The 19,675-nt window shown below is 32.0% G+C and overlaps 1 protein-coding gene and 1 long non-coding RNA gene across 2 annotated transcripts; both read right to left on the minus strand.

Moving 5' to 3' along the window:
- Positions 1–762: 762 nt before the first annotated feature.
- On the minus strand, positions 763–18,391 carry LOC129884398 (probable 2-oxoglutarate-dependent dioxygenase AOP1.2). The gene is made up of 3 exons (XM_055958703.1): positions 18,366–18,391; positions 16,860–17,193; positions 763–1,014 (listed from the first exon to the last, which is right to left on the minus strand). The coding sequence occupies exons 1-3, from the start codon at positions 18,389–18,391 to the stop codon at positions 763–765; spliced, it is 612 nt and encodes a 203-aa protein (XP_055814678.1).
- LOC129887770 (uncharacterized) lies at positions 7,542–9,899 on the minus strand. Its single transcript, XR_008766486.1, has 2 exons — positions 9,252–9,899; positions 7,542–7,803 (listed from the first exon to the last, which is right to left on the minus strand). It is a non-coding gene; the product is annotated as an uncharacterized LOC129887770 (long non-coding RNA).
- Positions 18,392–19,675: the final 1,284 nt, after the last annotated feature.

Genomic DNA, 19,675 nt, shown 5'->3' on the forward strand with positions numbered 1-19,675 from the left:
TAATTATATCTTATTCTTACTTTTTTCAAAATTACAAAAATCTCTTAAATTTGGTGGAATCTGGATACATCCCAAAACGTAATGATACCTCACGTAAAGTGATGTATCCGACCGATACATCGTGTAAAATAATGTATCCTACGTCCTGATACATCATAAAAAGTGATGTATTCGACCGATACATTGCATAAAGTGATGTATCCGACCGATACATCACGTAAAGTGATGTATCCAACGTCTTGATACATCACGTGAAGTGATGTATCCGATCGATACATTGCATAGAGTGATATATCCGAGAATAGAAGAGAGTAGGAATTTTTTAATTTTTTCAAATGGTAAGGATTTTAGAGAATATGATAAAATAAGTTGTGTATTTAAGTAATTTTTCCAAGAATGTAGTTAATCAAATATCATATCATAGGACAAAGGCCCAAAGTCATTTTTCACCCTTATTTCTTTTTATGTATATTATTGTGCATTACTAACCTTTCTTTGATTGAAATTTTGATTTGTTTAGATGAGTCCCCAAAATAGATTATTTCATTTAATAATTTTTTAATCACTATAATTAACTAGGTTGATTTTGGTTCAGGCTAAAATGACAATAATTCAAGCATAAGAAACATACAACTAATTAAAAATACACATGAATTCTCAATGAAACCCATTAAAAATGGTATCTCGTTGAAGACATATCCGATCCATATACACTAGCGGTACTCTAACAAGAACATTCGCCGAAAATTCATATTTAATATATCAAACACCACAATAAGCCTTGAAAGTATCAGTAGGAGCTCCATAGCCAGCTTGTGAAGTAACATACTTGGATAAATCAAGCATTTCATATGGCTTGAAGAGTAAAGGGTGTTCTTCATCCACAAGTTCTTTTGGGGTGTTTATGAAATGACCTGGTTTTGTAAATAAAAATAATTGAATGGAAAATCTATCACTTTCTTCAGACATTGCTACCCTATGGATAGGAGAATGTAATCGGCCATTTGTCCATGCCTGTATACATTCACTCACATTGTCAGTGCATAATATACAAATACATTTATTTAACGACTAAAAATACGTGTTTTTCACCTCAAAAGAATTTTCAGCTCGCACATTTTAGCTGAATTTCGTCAAAAATAGGTGAATTTCTAGTAGCAATCCGATCCGTTGCATTATTACAACTACGTACATATAGATGAACATTTTTGTGGAAAATTATAGTTGTATTAAGTGAAAGAAAAAAAAAGGTTAAAAAAGGTTGCACCTTTTTGAAGAATGAAAGTCTTCAACAATTGTTGTGCCTCCTTTGGATTGAAAAGTAACAAAAGAAAAACGTGTAAAGTTAAAAGTAGGCAGGCAGAAAAGAAAAACGCGTAGAAAAAAATTACAACGTGTAAAAGTTTTACGCGTTTTTGGTTCTTATAAATAGAGGACATCCTGCCCTCATTTAAATCATTCAGAAAAAGTGTGAGTTTTTGGTTCTTATAAATAGAGGGCATCCTGCCCTCATTTAAATCATTCAGAAAAAGTGTGAGTAAAAATACAAAGAGAGTTATACACCAAGATAAATATTGTAGTCTTGAGTATTCTCTTTAATAGTTGTTCCTTTTACAAGAGAGAAGTGTTAATTATTATTTTCTCCTTGTATTTGAGAGCAGTGTACTCTATATTTGAATAGTGAGATCCTTCTACCCCATGGTTTTTCTCTTCTATATGTTAGAAGGGTTTTCACGTAAAATTCCCGTGTCTAATTTATTTTCATATTAATTATCATATCAAACTTTAGTTATGATACTTCCTTCCTCCAATAGTGATATCAGAGCCCTCAGTTATTCTATCTGTTTTATGCGAAGGTACTATTCATAAATAGTAAATTTTCATAAATAGTAAAATTTACTGAATAGTACTATTCACGTGAATAGTAAATTTCAATGATGGTACAGTTTGTTACGATTATTTACAAAAATATTCAAAAATGATCTAGAAGGGTGTAAAGCAAATAACAATGTCGAGTATAATAAAATTTGACGTTGAAAAATTCAATGGGACTAATTTCTCATTTTGGAAAATGAAAATAAAAGCGATACTGAGAAAGACAATTGCTTAGCTGCAATTGAAGACAGGCTCACAGACTTTGTTGATGACAGCAAGTGGAATGACATAGACAGCAACGCAGTTGCTGATCTACACTTGGCACTAGCTGATCAAGTGTTGTCTAGTGTGGCTGAAAAATAAATGGCGAAGAAAATATGAAATACTCTTATGGGGTTGTATGAATCCAAGTATTTGCATAATAAAATCTTCTTAAAAGAAAATTATATACTTTTCGAATGACAGAGTTTTTGTCGGTTACTGAACACATAAATACTTTGAATACTCTATATTTACAACTTATAACAATGGCTTGCAAAATAAAAGGGACTGAACGTGCAGAGCTTCTACTTCAAAGTCTGCCTGACTCGTATGATCAACTCATCATCAACCTGACGAACAATACAGACAGTCTAGTTTTTGATGAAATTGCAACCGCTGTCTTAGAATAAGAAAATTGGTGCAAAAATAAGGAAGATAGACAAGCAAGTTTGCAGCAAGCTGAAGCTTTGATGATGGTGAGTGAAAAAGCAATGGAACGTGGACCCAGTGGAAGTCACAATCATGGCAGATCTCAATCAAGAAGTAAGAATAATATCAAGTGTTACAACTGTGGCAAGAAAGGGCACTTCAAGAAAGATTGTCGGTTTATAAAGAAGAGTGAACATCCTAAGCCATCAAATGCTCAAGGGAATGTTGCATGTACCTCGAATGATGGCGATATTTTATATAGTGAAGCAATATCAAATAATGAAGGCAGAAAATGTTTCACTAATGTCTGGATCATGGACATAGGAGCAACATGGCACATGACTTCTCGGAGAGAATGGTTCCATCAATATAATCCTATCTTAGGAGGGTCTGTATTCATGGTAGACGATCATGCTTTGGATGTTATTGGTATTGGGTCCATCAAAATAAAAATGTATGATGACACAATACACACCATCTAGGAGGTACGACATGTAAAAGACTTGAGAAAGAATCTATTATCTTTGGGGCAATTAAATGATAATGAATGTTCATATAAGACTCATGGTAGACTCATAAAAATATTCAAAGAAGCGTTTATAGTGATGAAAGCGGAAAAACTTGCTGCAAATCTATATGAGCTTAAAGTTGAAACACACCAAGAAGGAGAAACATCAATCGCGTCAGCAAGTTTATTTGAAGAATCAATAATGATATGGCATCGTAAACTTGGATATATGTCGGAACGAGGTTTAAAGATTCTTGCTGAGCAAAAGCTTCTTCCAAGGCTCAAAAAGGCTTCACTACCCTTTTGTGAGCATTGTGTTACCAGTAAGAAAAATAGACTGAAGTTTAGCAATTCTTCTGCTAAAAGTAAGGAAATATTAGATCTGGTCCACTCTGATGTCTAGCAAGCACCGGTGGAGTCCCTAGGAGGAGCAAAATATTTTGCGTCATTTATTAATAATTTCTCCAGGAGAAGTTGGGTGTATCCAATCAAGAGAAAGAAAGATATTTTTCCAGTTTTCAAATAGTTCAAAGCGCGAGTGGAGCTTAAATCTGAGAAAAAAATCAAGTGTTTGAGGACAGATAATGGAGGAGAATACATTGGTGATGAATTTGATAACTTTTGTAAACAAAAAGGTATTAAAAGACAGTTCACAGTGGCATATACTCCACAACAAAATTGTTATGATCCAGCCCCGTGGACCGTGACTAGTGTCTTATTTGAAAACCCAAACGAACGTACATATCAAATCATCATATTACCGAATAATTCAAATTTAATATTTTTTATTTAATCAGAATCAAAGATAATTATTATTTTAAGCGGTCGTGCATGCAGAAAGTATCATATCAAACCAAAAGGGGCAATGAAATATGCATCGCCGGATATGTGCATATATAATAACATATGGGCTATTTTGGCTGTTATAACAAAAGGGACTGCATTAAGACACAAGCCATAAACAGATGAACATACACGACCCACGACCTACACTTATGTCTACAGGTCTATACATAACATAGCAGGAACATATGATGGGACAGGGCCCCGCCGTACCCAAATGGTCAAATATATAGGAGCATGTACATAGGAAAAACATGTACCAAAATATGGGCTCCGAGTCAAATGAGCACTCTGTAGTACCAGAAGGTGTGTAGCTTACGCTGACGGATCATGAACGCCTGTACCTGTGGACATGAAATACAGCCTCCGAAAAAAGGAGGTTAATATGAAATATGTACTGAATATGTAAAGCATGAAGTATATATATACAAAATCCAAATCGTAACTAAAAGGAAAGGTACAAGGAGTACTTACCAACCCAGGACATCAAAATCTGTACTGAAACATATATACAAAATGCAAATAAAAGAAATCATGCCTAAGGCTCAAGAACGTGGTCACCACCCCGACGCTGGTACCACACCACATCATACTCCAGAAAGTTTTAAGTCTCCATGTAAACCCCGAATATATTGTATCATTACAACATGTCATATCATCAGAACATATCATATACCATATCACATCATGACGCCACAGACGGTACCTAGCCCTATGGCGAGGTCTCGGGACCCGTAACACATCATACTGCCGAGTATATTTAGGGCGCACGATTACACAACCATCCTGAGTTTCAGTGAATGATATCATAATAGTATGTACGAGCGGAGTAGTGAGAAACTAATGCAACACATGTATATAGAGCATTTCTAAAATTATATTTGCAGCTCCAAAATGGATATTAGAACATAAGGGGATGATTAGGACATTATTCTTTGGTAGGGAAAATCATAGACAAAAGCTATTTCTTTATGTCATACGAGAATAAATTAGATAGAACAAACTGGGTGGATTTCAAAGTTAATGGGCCCACCTCTGGCCAAGCCGAGGTGGCGTACATGAATTTCAAACATTTGGCCCTAGAAAGTCATCTATCAAGGTTGTAGGATGATCCGATCTCGTAAGTAGAAGTTATGGATGTTTGCACGTTTTTTTTCAATATACATGGTTTTTAATTCACTTTTACTGAATGGAATAGTAGGAAATTTAAACTCGAATTTCCCTGAATAGAATTTTTTTCGAGGCTCAAATTACAACTTACTACACCTAAGACATGCCAAAAAAATAAATAAAGGAAGAGCTTTACATACCTTATCCGCTTCTTACTCTCACTCCAACTCAACTCCCGTTTTCTCCAAAATTTATAAATGGTCACAATTACCAAATGTAAGTTATGAACCTTTAAGAGTTCAATTTTTTTAATCCTTACTTGTCTACGAAAATTTGGGCAGCACCTCCTCTATAAATTCAACCTCCCCGAGAATTTAACTCGACCAGAATATCAACAACAACATCCACAACAATACCGACAACATCAACTATCACTACAAAATACATTGTAACATCAATAGTCTCCTCTTTACATAAGGCAACAAATTTTACTTCAACTTTACACCTCCCAACTAATGTCGACATTTTTATGTCCATCTACTAATTCAAGACCACTTAAACACAATTCGAAAGTAATTTACCCTCGGCCTTCCTCTGTATTTCCACATAAATTTTTCCATGAATATTACACTGGTACTAAATAAAATAAATCACAACTTCATTTCTTGCAAATCATTTTTTTCTTTCTGAATACGCAAAAGTGTGAGATGTAACAAAAATGGAGTAGAAGAGCGGATGAACAGAACCTTGTTGGAACGGACAAGAGATATGTTGGCAACTGCAGGGTTGGAAAAACCATTTTGGGCAGAAGCAATCAAAATCGCCTGTTAAGTGATTAATCAGTCATCATCAACCGCAATTGATCTGAGAACGCCAATAGAGATGTGGACAGAAAAACCAACTGTTATGCCCTATTTTTAACCGAGGTTAGATAAAGCACAACATATTGACTCTAAAAGGATTGATTATTGTATAGAGTCGCCACCTAATTTATTAAGGAAAATAAGGAAAACCTATTTGATGCATGACCTGTATGATTCACGTTTCGATCTACGAAAAACCAGTTTAGATTCTAGGTAAGGGTTTACATTATTCCAAAGGGAAGGTGTTAGGCATCCTTTGAAATCCACAAAATGTAGTACCCGGCTAGACTTAATTTATCAATGAGGGAGGGATAACATTACTATTTTGCAAGTATAACACATATATATGTAAAACATATGTATAAAAAGAATATGAATCAAATAAATAATGTATGTTATTGTCAACTATATGTATAAAAATATGAGAAGATAATATAAATGTATAGAAAAAAAAAACTCTTTTACCATATGAAAAGAAAAACACTATTGAATATTATTTTTTGTAAAATATCTTTGAATACAAACGCTTGACAAAATATTAGTAGAGAATAATTAAAATAATTTTTAAATATACGTGTCTCTATATACACTATAAAAAATAGAATTCTATTATATGGTGGGTTCAGATGCGTAACTATAATAAGTGTTACATCCCTATATTTTTTTTTGCAAATAAGGAGCAATGTCATGGTGATTCGTAAAAAATCAATTCGATTGTTCAAAAATAGTTTAATTTAATGAGTCACCATAATTTTAGGATAATTAAAAAAACCAATTAATTATTTTAAAATGCCTGCAAAACCAATGGATTTATTCCGAAGAGAAGGTATTAGCATCCTTCAAAAATCCAAACTGTGAATCCGAACTCATTTTTTAAATTGAGGAGATAAAAATATTGCACAAATATATAATGAAATATACATAAGAGTAAATTAAAGCAATAATATAAGGAACGACCTAATATTTGTCTAACGTCAATAATATACTCAATAATAAATTTAAAATATTATTCGAACTTAATTCGAATAGCTTCCTCGGAAAGCAGTTCTGAATACCTGTAAAAGACTTGATAAAGCGTTAGTGAGGGATAAATATTGATAATGATGATGATTATGATAATAATAATAATAACTAAAAATAGCATTCGTCTTATAAACATGGAAGGCCTTGGAAATCGACGGTAATTTCTTCATCGACCGTTTTAACTTGTAAAAATATAATACATAATGTAAACTTAAACTAAAATTTCCGTCTTTAAATAGGGAGGCCTCAAAAACCGACGGAGAGATCTTTTCATTGGCCAACGTTTCCAAATAAAGTATGTATAGGAACATTAATTAAATTCTATAGATGTAGTTTCTATATGAGTCAATATGATAAAAATATTTGTAATCTTGTAAGCGTGAATTAACTCTTATAAAATACTAAAAATATTCATTAAGTACTAAAGACGTGATTTATGTATATTTCTTACGGTGAAAATCTTGATTTTATATGCTTGCAATATTATTCAATTCTATAAACATAGTTCTATATGACATAATATTATAAAAATATTTATTAGCAAATATATAGGTATTGTATCTATTAAAGTAGCCTATTAAACTTATTAAATCTTAAACATGATTTCTATAAAAATCAACATGCTAAAGTCATGTAAGTATAGTTTCAATTAATATGCTGAAAATATTAAGCTTAAACCGTGACATATGATTTAATTAACATGCATCACGTAGATTTCCCCTCCCCCTTTAGACAGTCCCCAAAATGTATATTATTATACAGTGTAGAATTTACAAGATTATTACAAACTAAAATAAAAGGTAAGTGGATAAATAATACAAAAAATGTAAACGAAATAATGACATTTTAAACTTTCGCACTCCTCGTGTCTTGAACTTTGAAGTTCAAGCCCTGCAAAATCATAAAGAAAACACAACCAATATACAAATATATATAGAGGTATAACATGATCATATGATTTTACTCCGATAAAGTAAACAAACAAAGCAAGATCATTTTTAAAATAATAAACTAACATATAAAGAAAGATTGAAACTAACCTGGATACTTTAGTTAGGAAGAATAGGCAAATAGAGTCTAACTTGTGATGTTGAGAACAAGCAAAACAATAATAAAGTATGTAAGAAATTTTTCTTATTATCTTTTGTTTTCGTTTTTGGTGTGTAAGAAATATAAAGTAGAATATATTTTTTGTTCTTTTCCTTTCTCTACTCTTTGTGTTTTTTGTTTTGTGTTGTTCCCTTTCTCTCTGTTTGTGTCCCTTTTTGTCTTCCTTGTTTGTTCTTCCCCTTTTTATTTTATAGTCATCCACCATCAAGAAGGAAGAAAAAATCAACCAAAGTACCCTCACCTTTCTTTTTCAAATATTTGTTCCATAAGTCAATAAAAGAGCTAAAATTTCAAAAGGGATATCAAATTTCAACAACAAAGTCAATAATGTTTCAACCACCGAATCTGTCAAGATTTTCAACAACTAAATCCGGATTTTCAGTTAGCAAATCAATTATCATGACATTTGGTCAAATATAATCAAGAATTAATTTCAAAATTTTGGTGAAAAAGTCAGAAAGAGCAAAAGAAAAAAAAATCTCAAATATCATGCCAACATTTATGTATTTATACAACAGTTTTGTAGAAAAATTTACTCTTTCACCATAAATAATGCAGTGTAACAGATTAAAACAACTAACATTTCAGACTAATTAAGAACAATAAACAAACTATAGACAACCAAACTTAGAAATAATTATCGCATCAAGTCTTAACAAATTGAATCAAGATGATGACCATTTTAACAAAATCAGATTAAATCACAGTTAAGGTAATTACACCAATTCTAGAATCAGCATGGAGTATACCAACATCAGTGAATAATCAAAAATTTAAATTCGAATACCAACAATTTTCAATAATGTCTAGATCAGTGACATACATACTAAAATGAACAAAAATAATTAGGCAAATTCAAGGATAATATTTTAGACAACAAATGGAGGTTTTAAACCCAAAAAAATACAAAAGGTTTTATGCTTTTGAACAGAATCCACAACAATATAGTAAAAAAAAAAAATTATCATCAAACTAACTTCCGATTTCGGAATCATTGAATAGAACCAACAACCCACACACATAATTTGCGATATTAAGACGAAAGAGGAATGAACAAACCAATTTTGTGTCTTTAATATAGAGTTGAACAATACACAATTTAGAAGGACATTTATGAATAAAATCAACCCAAAAACTTCAGTAGAATCAAACAAACATCAAGATCTAACAATCAATTAACAGAAAACCAAAATTTGAAGTGATAGATTTTGAGATCGAAATGAACATACCCGGACGAATCTTAAGATCCGTCTTTGACAAATAGTCTCCGATCGATTTGGACTTGAACCATGGTGGCGTTACTGGCCGGAGTTTTCGGTCAGCTGATTGGAGCATCGAAGCAACCGTTGATGTTGCTGTCGCTGCATATCATGGCTGCTGCTGCTTGTGTTGTTGTTGATTGAGCGTACTGCTGGACAGCAGCTCATCGTAGCTGCTGTTCGAAGGAAAAGCAGCGTGAGGGGGCTGCTGGAGCTGCTGCCCGTCAGGCTCGTCGGAGAAGAGAAGGGCGATGTTGAGGAGCTGCTGGATCTGGTGGTCTTTTCCGGTGGAGATCGCTGGTCGTTGTTGGTTGTTGCAGCTGTCCATTATGGTTGCAGCGTGCTGCTGGACAGCAGCTCGCTGGGGATGGAGGAGGTGCGGCGGTGGCGACGTGAGGGAGAGAAGAAGAGAGTGGCGGAGGGAGAGAGTAGAAGAGGCGGCGGTTCTTTTTCTTCTCCTTTGGAGAAGATGACCCAAAAATCTAAAATGAAAAGGAAAAATTAGTTTAGGTTTAGGATTTGGGTAATAATAATAAAAAATGATAGAATTAATTATGGCCATGGATCAAAAATGTAATGTACGGTTGAGATTAAAATTGAGTATAAAAATAGACTATATTAAAATTGATTAGGACATAATTATAAATAGTTGTAAAAAATGTCATCTAATTAATTGTCAAATACATGTTGAATAAGTAAAATTTTAAATTTATCAAGTATTAATATTATATATAAAATAAATATGCATGTACATATAATATAAATATATGCGTATATATACATATATACATATAAACGCCCATATATAATACATACCAAAAATAGATGTGTAATATTTATATATATACATACATATATAAACAAGTAGAAATATATAATAAACTTAAGTAATAACCCCTTTTATATACATACGCATACAAAATATATTAAAATAGATATGCAATACGTATATACCAATGTGAATAAGTAAAATTATAAAAAGGACTCGGTTAAGTGACATATATATATATATATATATACGTGATGCAACATATGTATATAATGCATACTAAAATAGATGTATGACATATATATTAATTAAAATACATAATAAACTTAATTAAGTAACAACTTTATATGGATGTGCATATAAGTCGTATTAAAATAGGTATGCAATATGCACAAATTAATATGAATAAGTAAATTGGTAAAATATACTTAGTTAAGTAATATATTACAAAGAAAACACACACACACGTATAATATATACTAAATAATGTGAAAAAATATTTGAATGTACAAAGCTTGTTATTTTCACAAACGATAAGAAATGATGTTAATAATATTAACAAATAAAAAAAATATTATAATCTATGAAAATCCAAAATATATGATTTATTATTATTATTATTATTATTTTGGTAAAAACTAAAAAAATTAACTTTATATATATATATATATATATATATATATATATATATATATATATATATATATATATATATATATATATAATACAAGAACATAATTTTAAAAAATGTTTATCTATTAAGATAGTGATTCAAAAAATAAATCATAGGTCGGTCAAAATTGGGTGTCAACAGCTTGCCCCTTCTTTGCTTGGGAATGAGGGATGAATTGACGAGCAAAGAAATTTGACGGAGTAGCCGATTTTGTCCGACCGATGAAATAACCTCGGAGGGACCCAATGAAATGAGAGGGAATTGCAAAGATATTGGACCAAGACTTCAGTTTCAAGTTGCTTATATATCTCTGGTTATACGAGAATCAGGCCTAGTTCTGGATGGTACAATCACAACAAATTTTGATCGAATTCAAAATTTGCCCCAGTGTTGAGTAGTGATGAAACTATTTTCTTTTGTGACAATGGTAGAAAACATTTAGGACTAACGGAGGAAAAATGTAATGTAAAGGGCATTCGACTGGTGGGGAAAGCATGTGACGTAAATGATCTTTGGTTGGCAGGACAACAAAATGTAAACGCTAGAGTGTGGATACATGCATTAAAAAGTGGGTGCATATAAAACGTATTGAAATACCCGTATTAGAAGGTGGACGCCTATAAAATGTATTGAAATACCCGTATTAGAAGGTGGGCGCCTGTAAAATGTAATGAATACCCGTATTAGAAGGTGGGCGCCTATAAAATATACTGAAATCCCCGTATTAGAAGGTGGGCGCCTGTAAAATGTACTGAATACCCGTATTAGAAGGTGGGCGCCTGTAAAATGTAATGTAATGCCCGTATTAGAAGGTGGGCGCCTGTAAAATGTACTGAATACCCGTATTAGAAGGTGGGCGCCTGTAAAATGTAATGTAATGCCCGTATTAGAAGGTGGGCGCCTGTAAAATATAATGTAATGCCCGTATTAGAAGGTGGGCGCCTGTAAAATGTAATGCCCGTATTAGAAGGTGGGCGCCTATAAAATGTAATGTAATGCCCGTATTAGAAGGTGGGCGCCTGTAAAATGTAATGTAATGCCCGTATTAGAAGGTGGGCGCCTGTAAAATGTACTGAAATACCCGTATTATAAGGTGGGCGCCTGTAAAATGTAATGCAATGCCCGTATTAGAAGGTGGGCGCCTGTAAAAATGTATTGAAATGCCCGCATTAGAAGGTGGGCGCCTGTAAAATGTAATGCAATGCCCGTATTAGAAGGTGGGCGCCTGTAAAATGTAATGTAATGCCCGTATTAGAAGGTGGGCGCCTGTAAAATGTAATGCAATGCCCGTATTAGAAGGTGGGCGCCTGTAAAATGTAATGTAATGCCCGTATTAGAAGGTGGGCGCCTGTAAAAATGTATTGTAATGCCCGTATTAGAAGGTGGGCGCCTGTAAAATGTAATGTAATGCCCGTATTAGAAGGTGGGCACCTGTAAAATGTAATGTAATGCCCGTATTAGAAGGTGGGCGCCTGTAAAATGTAATGCAATGCCCGTATTAGAAGGTGGGCGCCTGTAAAATGTAATGTAATGCCCGTATTAGAAGGTGGGCGCCTGTAAAAATGTATTGTAATGCCCGTATTAGAAGGTGGGCGCCTATAAAATGTATTGAAATGCCCGCATTAGAAGGTGGGCGCCTGTATTTGAATTTAAAATGCTTGTATCTTGAGGCAAAAATATGAGGGTTTTTTTTTTGTTGTTGTTGTTGTTGTTTTTTTTTTTTTTTTTTTTTTTAAGAAATGTTGAAAAGTAAACAAGACAGAATCACATCTTGACTTCAGACCAACAATTAGTATTGTGCATAAGAATTTCATCGTCTTTTCTCAGCTAACCGAGATCAACATCAAAGTAATTCCTATAGTTTCAAGTAGTACCTCAAATATTACCTAAGTGTAAACACAATTTGTTCGTCTTGTTTCCAATCAAAGTTTCGAACTATATCTGTCCCTCATGTTTCAAGTGCTCTTACCACAAAGAAAGTCCTAATTTTCACATATTTGAATATTATAATTTAGGACATTTTGGGAAGTACGCTCTCGCTCGAAATGATATTCATGCATGCAATTGTGATACTATAGGCTTGACCTTCATGTAAATCTCCACTAATGTGAGAATATTTGAAATAAAAACATGTAGGACTTGTTATTGGCTTGTAATGTAGGCTTAAGGACGGGTAGGATAGTCATTTGGGATAAAAGTGACTTAATTCCTTCTTGAGCATTACACTGAATTTGTGTTTTCAACGTTTTGTCATGCTTTTACCGCTTAATCCTCATTATTGTACCTTTCCAGTTTGCTTTTGGACTTCTTTTGAAGATTACTTTTCTGAGCTTTTTTTTTTTCATCATCTTTTGAAGTTTCTCCTATTTGTTTGGAGTATTTTTCTTCTTTTGTTGCAATTTTGCTTCTCTGAACTTTTTGAGAAATTTTCAACTTTCTTTTCTTTTGAAGTCATTCTTGCATTCTAAACTTTGAAGGACTTCTCAATTTATTTGTTTTTTTTTTTGACAACTGTGAACCTTGAATATTCCTTTGTAATTCACACAACTTCAATGCGCTTAAAAAGGTTAGGCCAAGAGAGATAGTGCATATAAGCACTCAGAAAGGATATAGGCTAAATGTGGTTGTCCAAAGAAAATACTTAGGCTCAAAGTGGGGCATGCTAAGGATTAATATCATTTGGTAGGCTTTGAAAGGCACAAACGGGTCAAAGAAGGCCTACAATCATTTTTCAAATCAAACATTACTCATGATTTTGCCTCAATAAACAATTAGGCCAAGTTCTAGATCAACATTGCAATGCAATGAATTAATCTAAGGCTCACCACACAAATGCACATGAAACAATGAGGTAGATGTCGTTCTTGTTTTAGATGTATGCAAGAGAATTTTCTCAAATGTCACTAAGGTGCAATTAAGAGGTACCAAAAGAATCTATGGTTTACCATGAAGTTGATCTTGTATTGGCCTAGCAGAAACGTAACATTGCAGTAAATGGGTAGAAAGGATGGTGTGAAGACTTAATTGATTCTCAATTAAATCTTCAAGTGGGAGAATGAAAGAAAAAAAGGGTCAAAAAAGGCTGCACCTTTTTGAAGAATGAAAGTCTTTAACAATTGTTGCGCCTCCCTTGGATTGAAAAGTAACAAAAGAAAAACGCGTAAAGTCAAAAGTAGGCAGGCCGAAAAGAAAAATGCATAGAAAAAAATTACAACACGTAAAAGTTTTACGCGTTTTTGGTTCTTATAAATAGAGTGCATTCTTCCCTCATTTAAATCATTCAAAAAAAGTGAGAGTAAAAGTACAAAGAGAGTTATACACCAAGATAAATATTGTAGTTTTGAGTGTCCTATTTACTAGTTGTTCCTTTTACAAGAGAGAAGTATTAATTGTTGTTTTCTCCTTATATTTGAGAGCAGTGTACTTCATATTTGAATAGTGAGATCCTTCTACCCCGTGATTTTTCCCTTCTATCTGTTAGAAGGGTTTCCACGTAAAATTCTCGTTTTCAATTTATTTTCATATTAATTGTCATATCAAACTTTAGTTGTGGTGCTTCCTCCCCCAACATTAAGTAGACATTTGAATATAAATTTGGCTAAAATCTAACTAAGAGTTATGAAGTTGAAAAATGATATTTGAATGCAGTTCAGTAGAAACAATGTTGAATGTTTATGAGTGAGATTTTTTTTTCTAATCGATTTTTCAAACTTGAAAAACGCAACTTCAAAAACTAACAAAAACAAAGTCATTCCAATGTATAATCAAATAATATTTTTGAAAATAGTTTTATAAGGAGGAAGAGAAAAGAACAAATATAAAGATTCATTTTCAATTTTGCATGAAGGAATTAAACATGTGTGTGTTTCCAACCTATGTTACTCAGACTCATCCAAAAATATCATGGGTGTGTGTTAGATTTTAAAAAAATTTACTTCTTAAAGAATCCTATATAGATGCGACAATATTTTTGAAAAGTCGAGCAGCATAAGTTCCAAAGAAATATCAAGATTTATTTTCATTTTTGCATAGTATTGCTTGAAATCTTCGAAAACACCGCCCGGAGTGTTAGATCCTCCAAAATCTATATTTTTTGAAGGATCCAATATAGGTGCGGTAATTTTTTTTTAGAGTCAAGCAACATAAACTCCTTCAAATATCAAGATTAATTTTCACTTTGGCATGAGAATATTAAATATGCGGTTCCAATAAAGTATGTTGCTTGGATAATTCAAAACTATTATTTAATGTGTCAGATTCTTCAAAAGTATGCATTTTGAAAAATAATCTAACACAAGTGGGACAACATTTATATCAAGATTATTTTTCCATTTTGCATGAAAATACTAAACATGTAATTCTAATAAACCGTGTAACTTGATTCCTTCAAAAATATTATCCTTCAATAAAATGCATTTTGGAAAATAATTCAACACAAGTGGGATAACATTTTTAGAGATTTGAGAAACATAGGCTCCACCAAATATCAAGATTCTTTCTCAATTTTGCATGAAAATATTAGATATATAGTTCCAATAGTTACCTATCTTGCTTGGACTCTTCAAAAATATTAGTCAATGTATTCATATCCTTCAAAAATATGCATTTCGAAGAATAATCCAATATGGATGCGATAATAATTTTGGAAAGTTGAGCAACTTCATTTTCAATTTTGCATTAAGAAATTAAACATGTAGTTGCAATTATAACCTAAATTGCTTAAACTCTTCAATAATTTTATTCAGTGTGTTAACTCTTTCAAAAATATGCATTTTTGAAGAATAATCCAACACAAGTGCGCTAATATTTTTGGAGAGTCCAGCAACATAAGCTCCAACCAACATCAAGATTCATTTTAATTTTGCATTAAGAAATTAAATATGTATGTTCCGATCGATGTCGCTCGGATATATTCTACACATATATCGTCTGAAGTATTGATCGATGAGACTAGTAGCGGAGTTAACGCTAAGCTGGAGGATTTGAGACATACCTTGTAGTCTAAAGGATTTAAGCTGAGTAGGACCAAGACAGAGTACTTAGAGTGCAAGTTCAGTGAGACACCTCAGGAGGTTGACGAGGAAGTTAGGCTTGGTGACCAGGCCATCCAAAAGAAAAGTAGTTTCAAGTACCTTGGGTCTATCATACAAGGCAGCGGGATTGATGATGATGTCTCACATCGTATTGGGGAAGGGTGGATGAAATGGAGGCTCGCTTCCGGTGTGTTATGTGACAAGAAGGTGTCACCACAACTTAAGGAAAAGTTCTAAAAAGTGGTGGTTAGATCGGTTATGTTATATGGGACGGAGTGTTGGTCAGTTAAGATCTCTCACGCTCAAAAGATAAAAGTAACCGAGATGAGAATATTGAGATGGATATGTGGGCATACTACGAGCGACATGATTAGAAATGAGGCTATTCGGTACAAGGTAGGAGTGGCCTCGGTGGAAGACAAGATGCGAAAAATGCGACTGAGATGGTTTGGGCATGCGAAGAGGAGAGACACAGATGCCCCAGTGCGGAGGTGTGAGAGGTTGGCCATGGATGGTTTCAGAAGAGGTAGGGGTAGGCCAAAAAATATTGAGGAGAGGTGATTAGACAGGACATGGCACAGTTAAATCTTAACGAAGACATGACCTTAGATAGGAGGGTGTGGAGGACCCACATTAGAAGGCTAGTACATAGTCTCGTTATTCTTCCGTATTAGTAGGCACATTAGCGCACTATAATTTCTTGTGCTCTGACTTCTATTATTATCTTTCTATTACTTTCTGTACTTTGATTACTCTATTTTATCTGTGTCGCTTTCGTTATTTGCGTTATTCGTTATTTGCTTTCTCGTATCGCTTTGAACTTCTTAGCCTTATCTGACCTCTTTTTATGCTTCTTTTGAGCCGAGGGTCTTTCGGAAACAGCCGTCCTACCTTGGTAGGAGTAAGGTCTACGTACACTTTACCCTCCCCAGACCCAACGTTGTGGGATTTCACTGAATTGTTGTATATATCGTCCGAAGTACGTCGGATCCTTTAAAGCTCTTTTTGAAAAAAAAATTAATAAAATATGACAATATTTTTAAAGAATTCGAACATCACATGTTCCCAAAAAATAATAACATTAAAAAGTAAGTAACACTTACTTTGAAGGAATCACCTGACAAAACAACATAAGAATTTAGTGAAATATTGACATCAACCCGCTCTCCATTTTTGTTGATTTGCAATCCGTTGACTTGATTTTGTGATATAAAAGTCAAGAAATTATCATCTGTGTGGCCACCCAATTCAGCAGGTTTATTATTTTCATCTGCACTAACAATTGATGTTCCCTTATAATGTGTAAATCTAAATAGGACATAAATGGAATCCAACAATTCATCAATGTGATTTTCTAATCCCAAATTCTCCAAAATCATTCTCTTCAACATTTCATCCAGTTCCACAAGTGGATTTGAGTAAGATTTTACCAAATTGCTGCAAAAGTTAATTCACATATAATGTTAGTATAAACATATAAAGAAGGTTGAACATATTTAGAAACTTCTGAAATTGAAGTGACTTTTTCACTTAAACAGTATAACTAAGTCTTGTATCTTTGTTTAAAAAAAGAATCATTTTTAAATTGGATACGGGTAAGGGAAGGGAAATCGAACTCTCATTTATCATATCATAAACTTATGTATCAAATATATCAATATCGTTGCCTCCGATAGTTTTATTTTGTTTGTGTGATGAACAATAGATCCGAGAAAGAGATTCTTATTTTCAATCTATTTCTTTTTTCTTTTTTATTGAAAATTTTATTTTGTTAAATGACAAAACAACGATTATCAATTTTTCTAAAAATAAAAGGATATAAAAATCAATATTCAATCAATCTATTAAAAGTTCAGATAGTCAACTAACAGGACTATTAAGAAATTTCTAGCCTTGTACCTTTTGAACACTTCTCCAATGGATCAAAATTTATATTTTTTTTTGACAATCAGCTAAAATAATAAAAGTGTATAAATACAATTATGAATGATGTGACATCATGACTAAAAAAGACAAGTGACATCTCTATAAACAAGAACAGATAAACTACCCTGTCCTGTTTTCATTTTTTGAATTCGTGATATTTATATATGTTATTACAATTTGTATTAAAAAATTATTTAGAGCAAAAATTTTTGTAAGATAATATTTCTGAAGAATAAAATTTTCGTAACCTTTGTAGAAATAATAAATAAAATTTCTGGCTAGTTTTCAAAATAAGAAATTAAAATTTGTAATAAACATAGAATCTGTAAGAAAAAATAAAAACAATATTGAAAAAAAGAAAATGGTTTCCACTGAATGCATAGAGTGTTCTTAAGGAAATTATTTTCATCAAGAACTCGAGATTAATGGAATACATCCTTCCAGAATAGAACGATCTTACTCAATGGTGTATCTGTATTCAAAACCAAGATGTCAACAAACCACTCAACAACGTAAAGTACACTTAAAATACTAAATTTAATAGTAGAAGAAAAGATCCAAAAATTCATTGTTGAAAAATAAAAAGAAATTTCTCTATTTATAGACAATATAGACAACAAATGATAGTATGAACATGTCACAACCTTTTAGAAAAATCACAGTCTTTCAGAAAAATCACTCACTCTTCAAAAAAATCACAACTCTTCATTTGTATAATTCGCTATACAATTTGTAGTGTTTGTATATTTCGCTATACAATTCGATTTGCGCACAACGTTTATATAAATCGTGCGAATTATACAAAACTCAATTGTATAATCGTGCAAATAATTCAAAACTCAAACTGTAATTACAGCTAAATGTTTCCCGCGAGCCATAATTAATTCAAACTATAGTTATGTTAGCTAATTAACTAGTATATTTTCCTTGTCCGCATAATTTTTCTACTTTATTATTACTGAAATCCGTAATCTATAAATCACACAAAAATAGATGTACCATTGCTCTAAGACTCTAATTAGTGCACAAATTAAATTTAAACATAATGATAAAAAAAAAATTAAAAAGTTGTGATGTCCTTAGTAGTCGGTAAGCACATGATTTTGTACATTATTTTGCAAAAGTTGTACTTCAGTACGGACTATTTCTAACTAATCTAATATAAGTATTAAGAAGGGGAAAAGTGAAAAAAAAAAGATGGAAAATAGATATACTATTTGTTATAATTTATTTATCTGATTTTAATTTTAAATAAAAATAATTTTTAAATTTAATAAATTTAAATTTAAAATATATAATTAAAATTTCATTTAATCTTGTAAATATATTACGTAAAAAAGTAAAACTAAAGAGTTGTGAAAAAAATATGTTTTTAAGCGGATAATTAAAAAAAGATAGTTTTTGATTGTTATAATTAATTGTTATTCTATAAAATATATAATATAATATAATATGAAAAATCAATCAAAAAATATAATTATTATAGTAAAATATTATAATAGAAGATGAATATTATAAAAATATTTGATTGTATATGAAAGAGACATGTACTCAAAAGATAGATTCATGATTTGAAATTTATAAGTTTGAGACTTTTTTTAAAATTGCTTAATTTTAAATTTATAATTTACATCAGTTTTGTTTATTTTTTCAATTTTTTAAATAAAAATGCCAACTTCTTGAGAAACACAAAGTCCATTTATTATTGTTTATTTTGGAATCATTTAATAAAATTCATGGCAATCACAGTTTTGGTCCCCCTAATTAAGAAAAATATTATTTAGTATTTTGGAATTTAATTAAAGGGATCGGAATAAACTTTTTTCTAGGGCTGTTCACAGTTTTGGTTAAAAATAAAACCAAACCGAAAATTTAACCAAATCGAATAAAAAAATCGACATTTGGTTTGGTTTGGTTTTAAATTTGAATAACCGATAATATTTGGTTTGATTATGGTTATAGGAAAAAATAACAGAATAAATAACCGAACCAA

The sequence above is a fragment of the Solanum dulcamara genome, chromosome 4 (assembly GCF_947179165.1).
Source record: "Solanum dulcamara chromosome 4, daSolDulc1.2, whole genome shotgun sequence".
NCBI classification, from domain to species: Eukaryota; Viridiplantae; Streptophyta; class Magnoliopsida; order Solanales; family Solanaceae; genus Solanum; species Solanum dulcamara.

Excerpts from the sequence above, each read along its gene's own strand:
- LOC129884398 (XM_055958703.1), bottom strand. The coding sequence starts at position 18,391 with ATGAAGAGTTGTGATTTTTTTGAAGA. Across the intron at positions 17,194-18,365 it reads AGTTGTGATTTTTTTGAAGA|CAATTTGGTAAAATCTTACT; the intron begins GTGAGTGATTTT and ends TAACTTTTGCAG. Across the intron at positions 1,015-16,859 it reads TGTCAGGTGATTCCTTCAAA|GCATGGACAAATGGCCGATT; the intron begins GTAAGTGTTACT and ends GAATGTATACAG.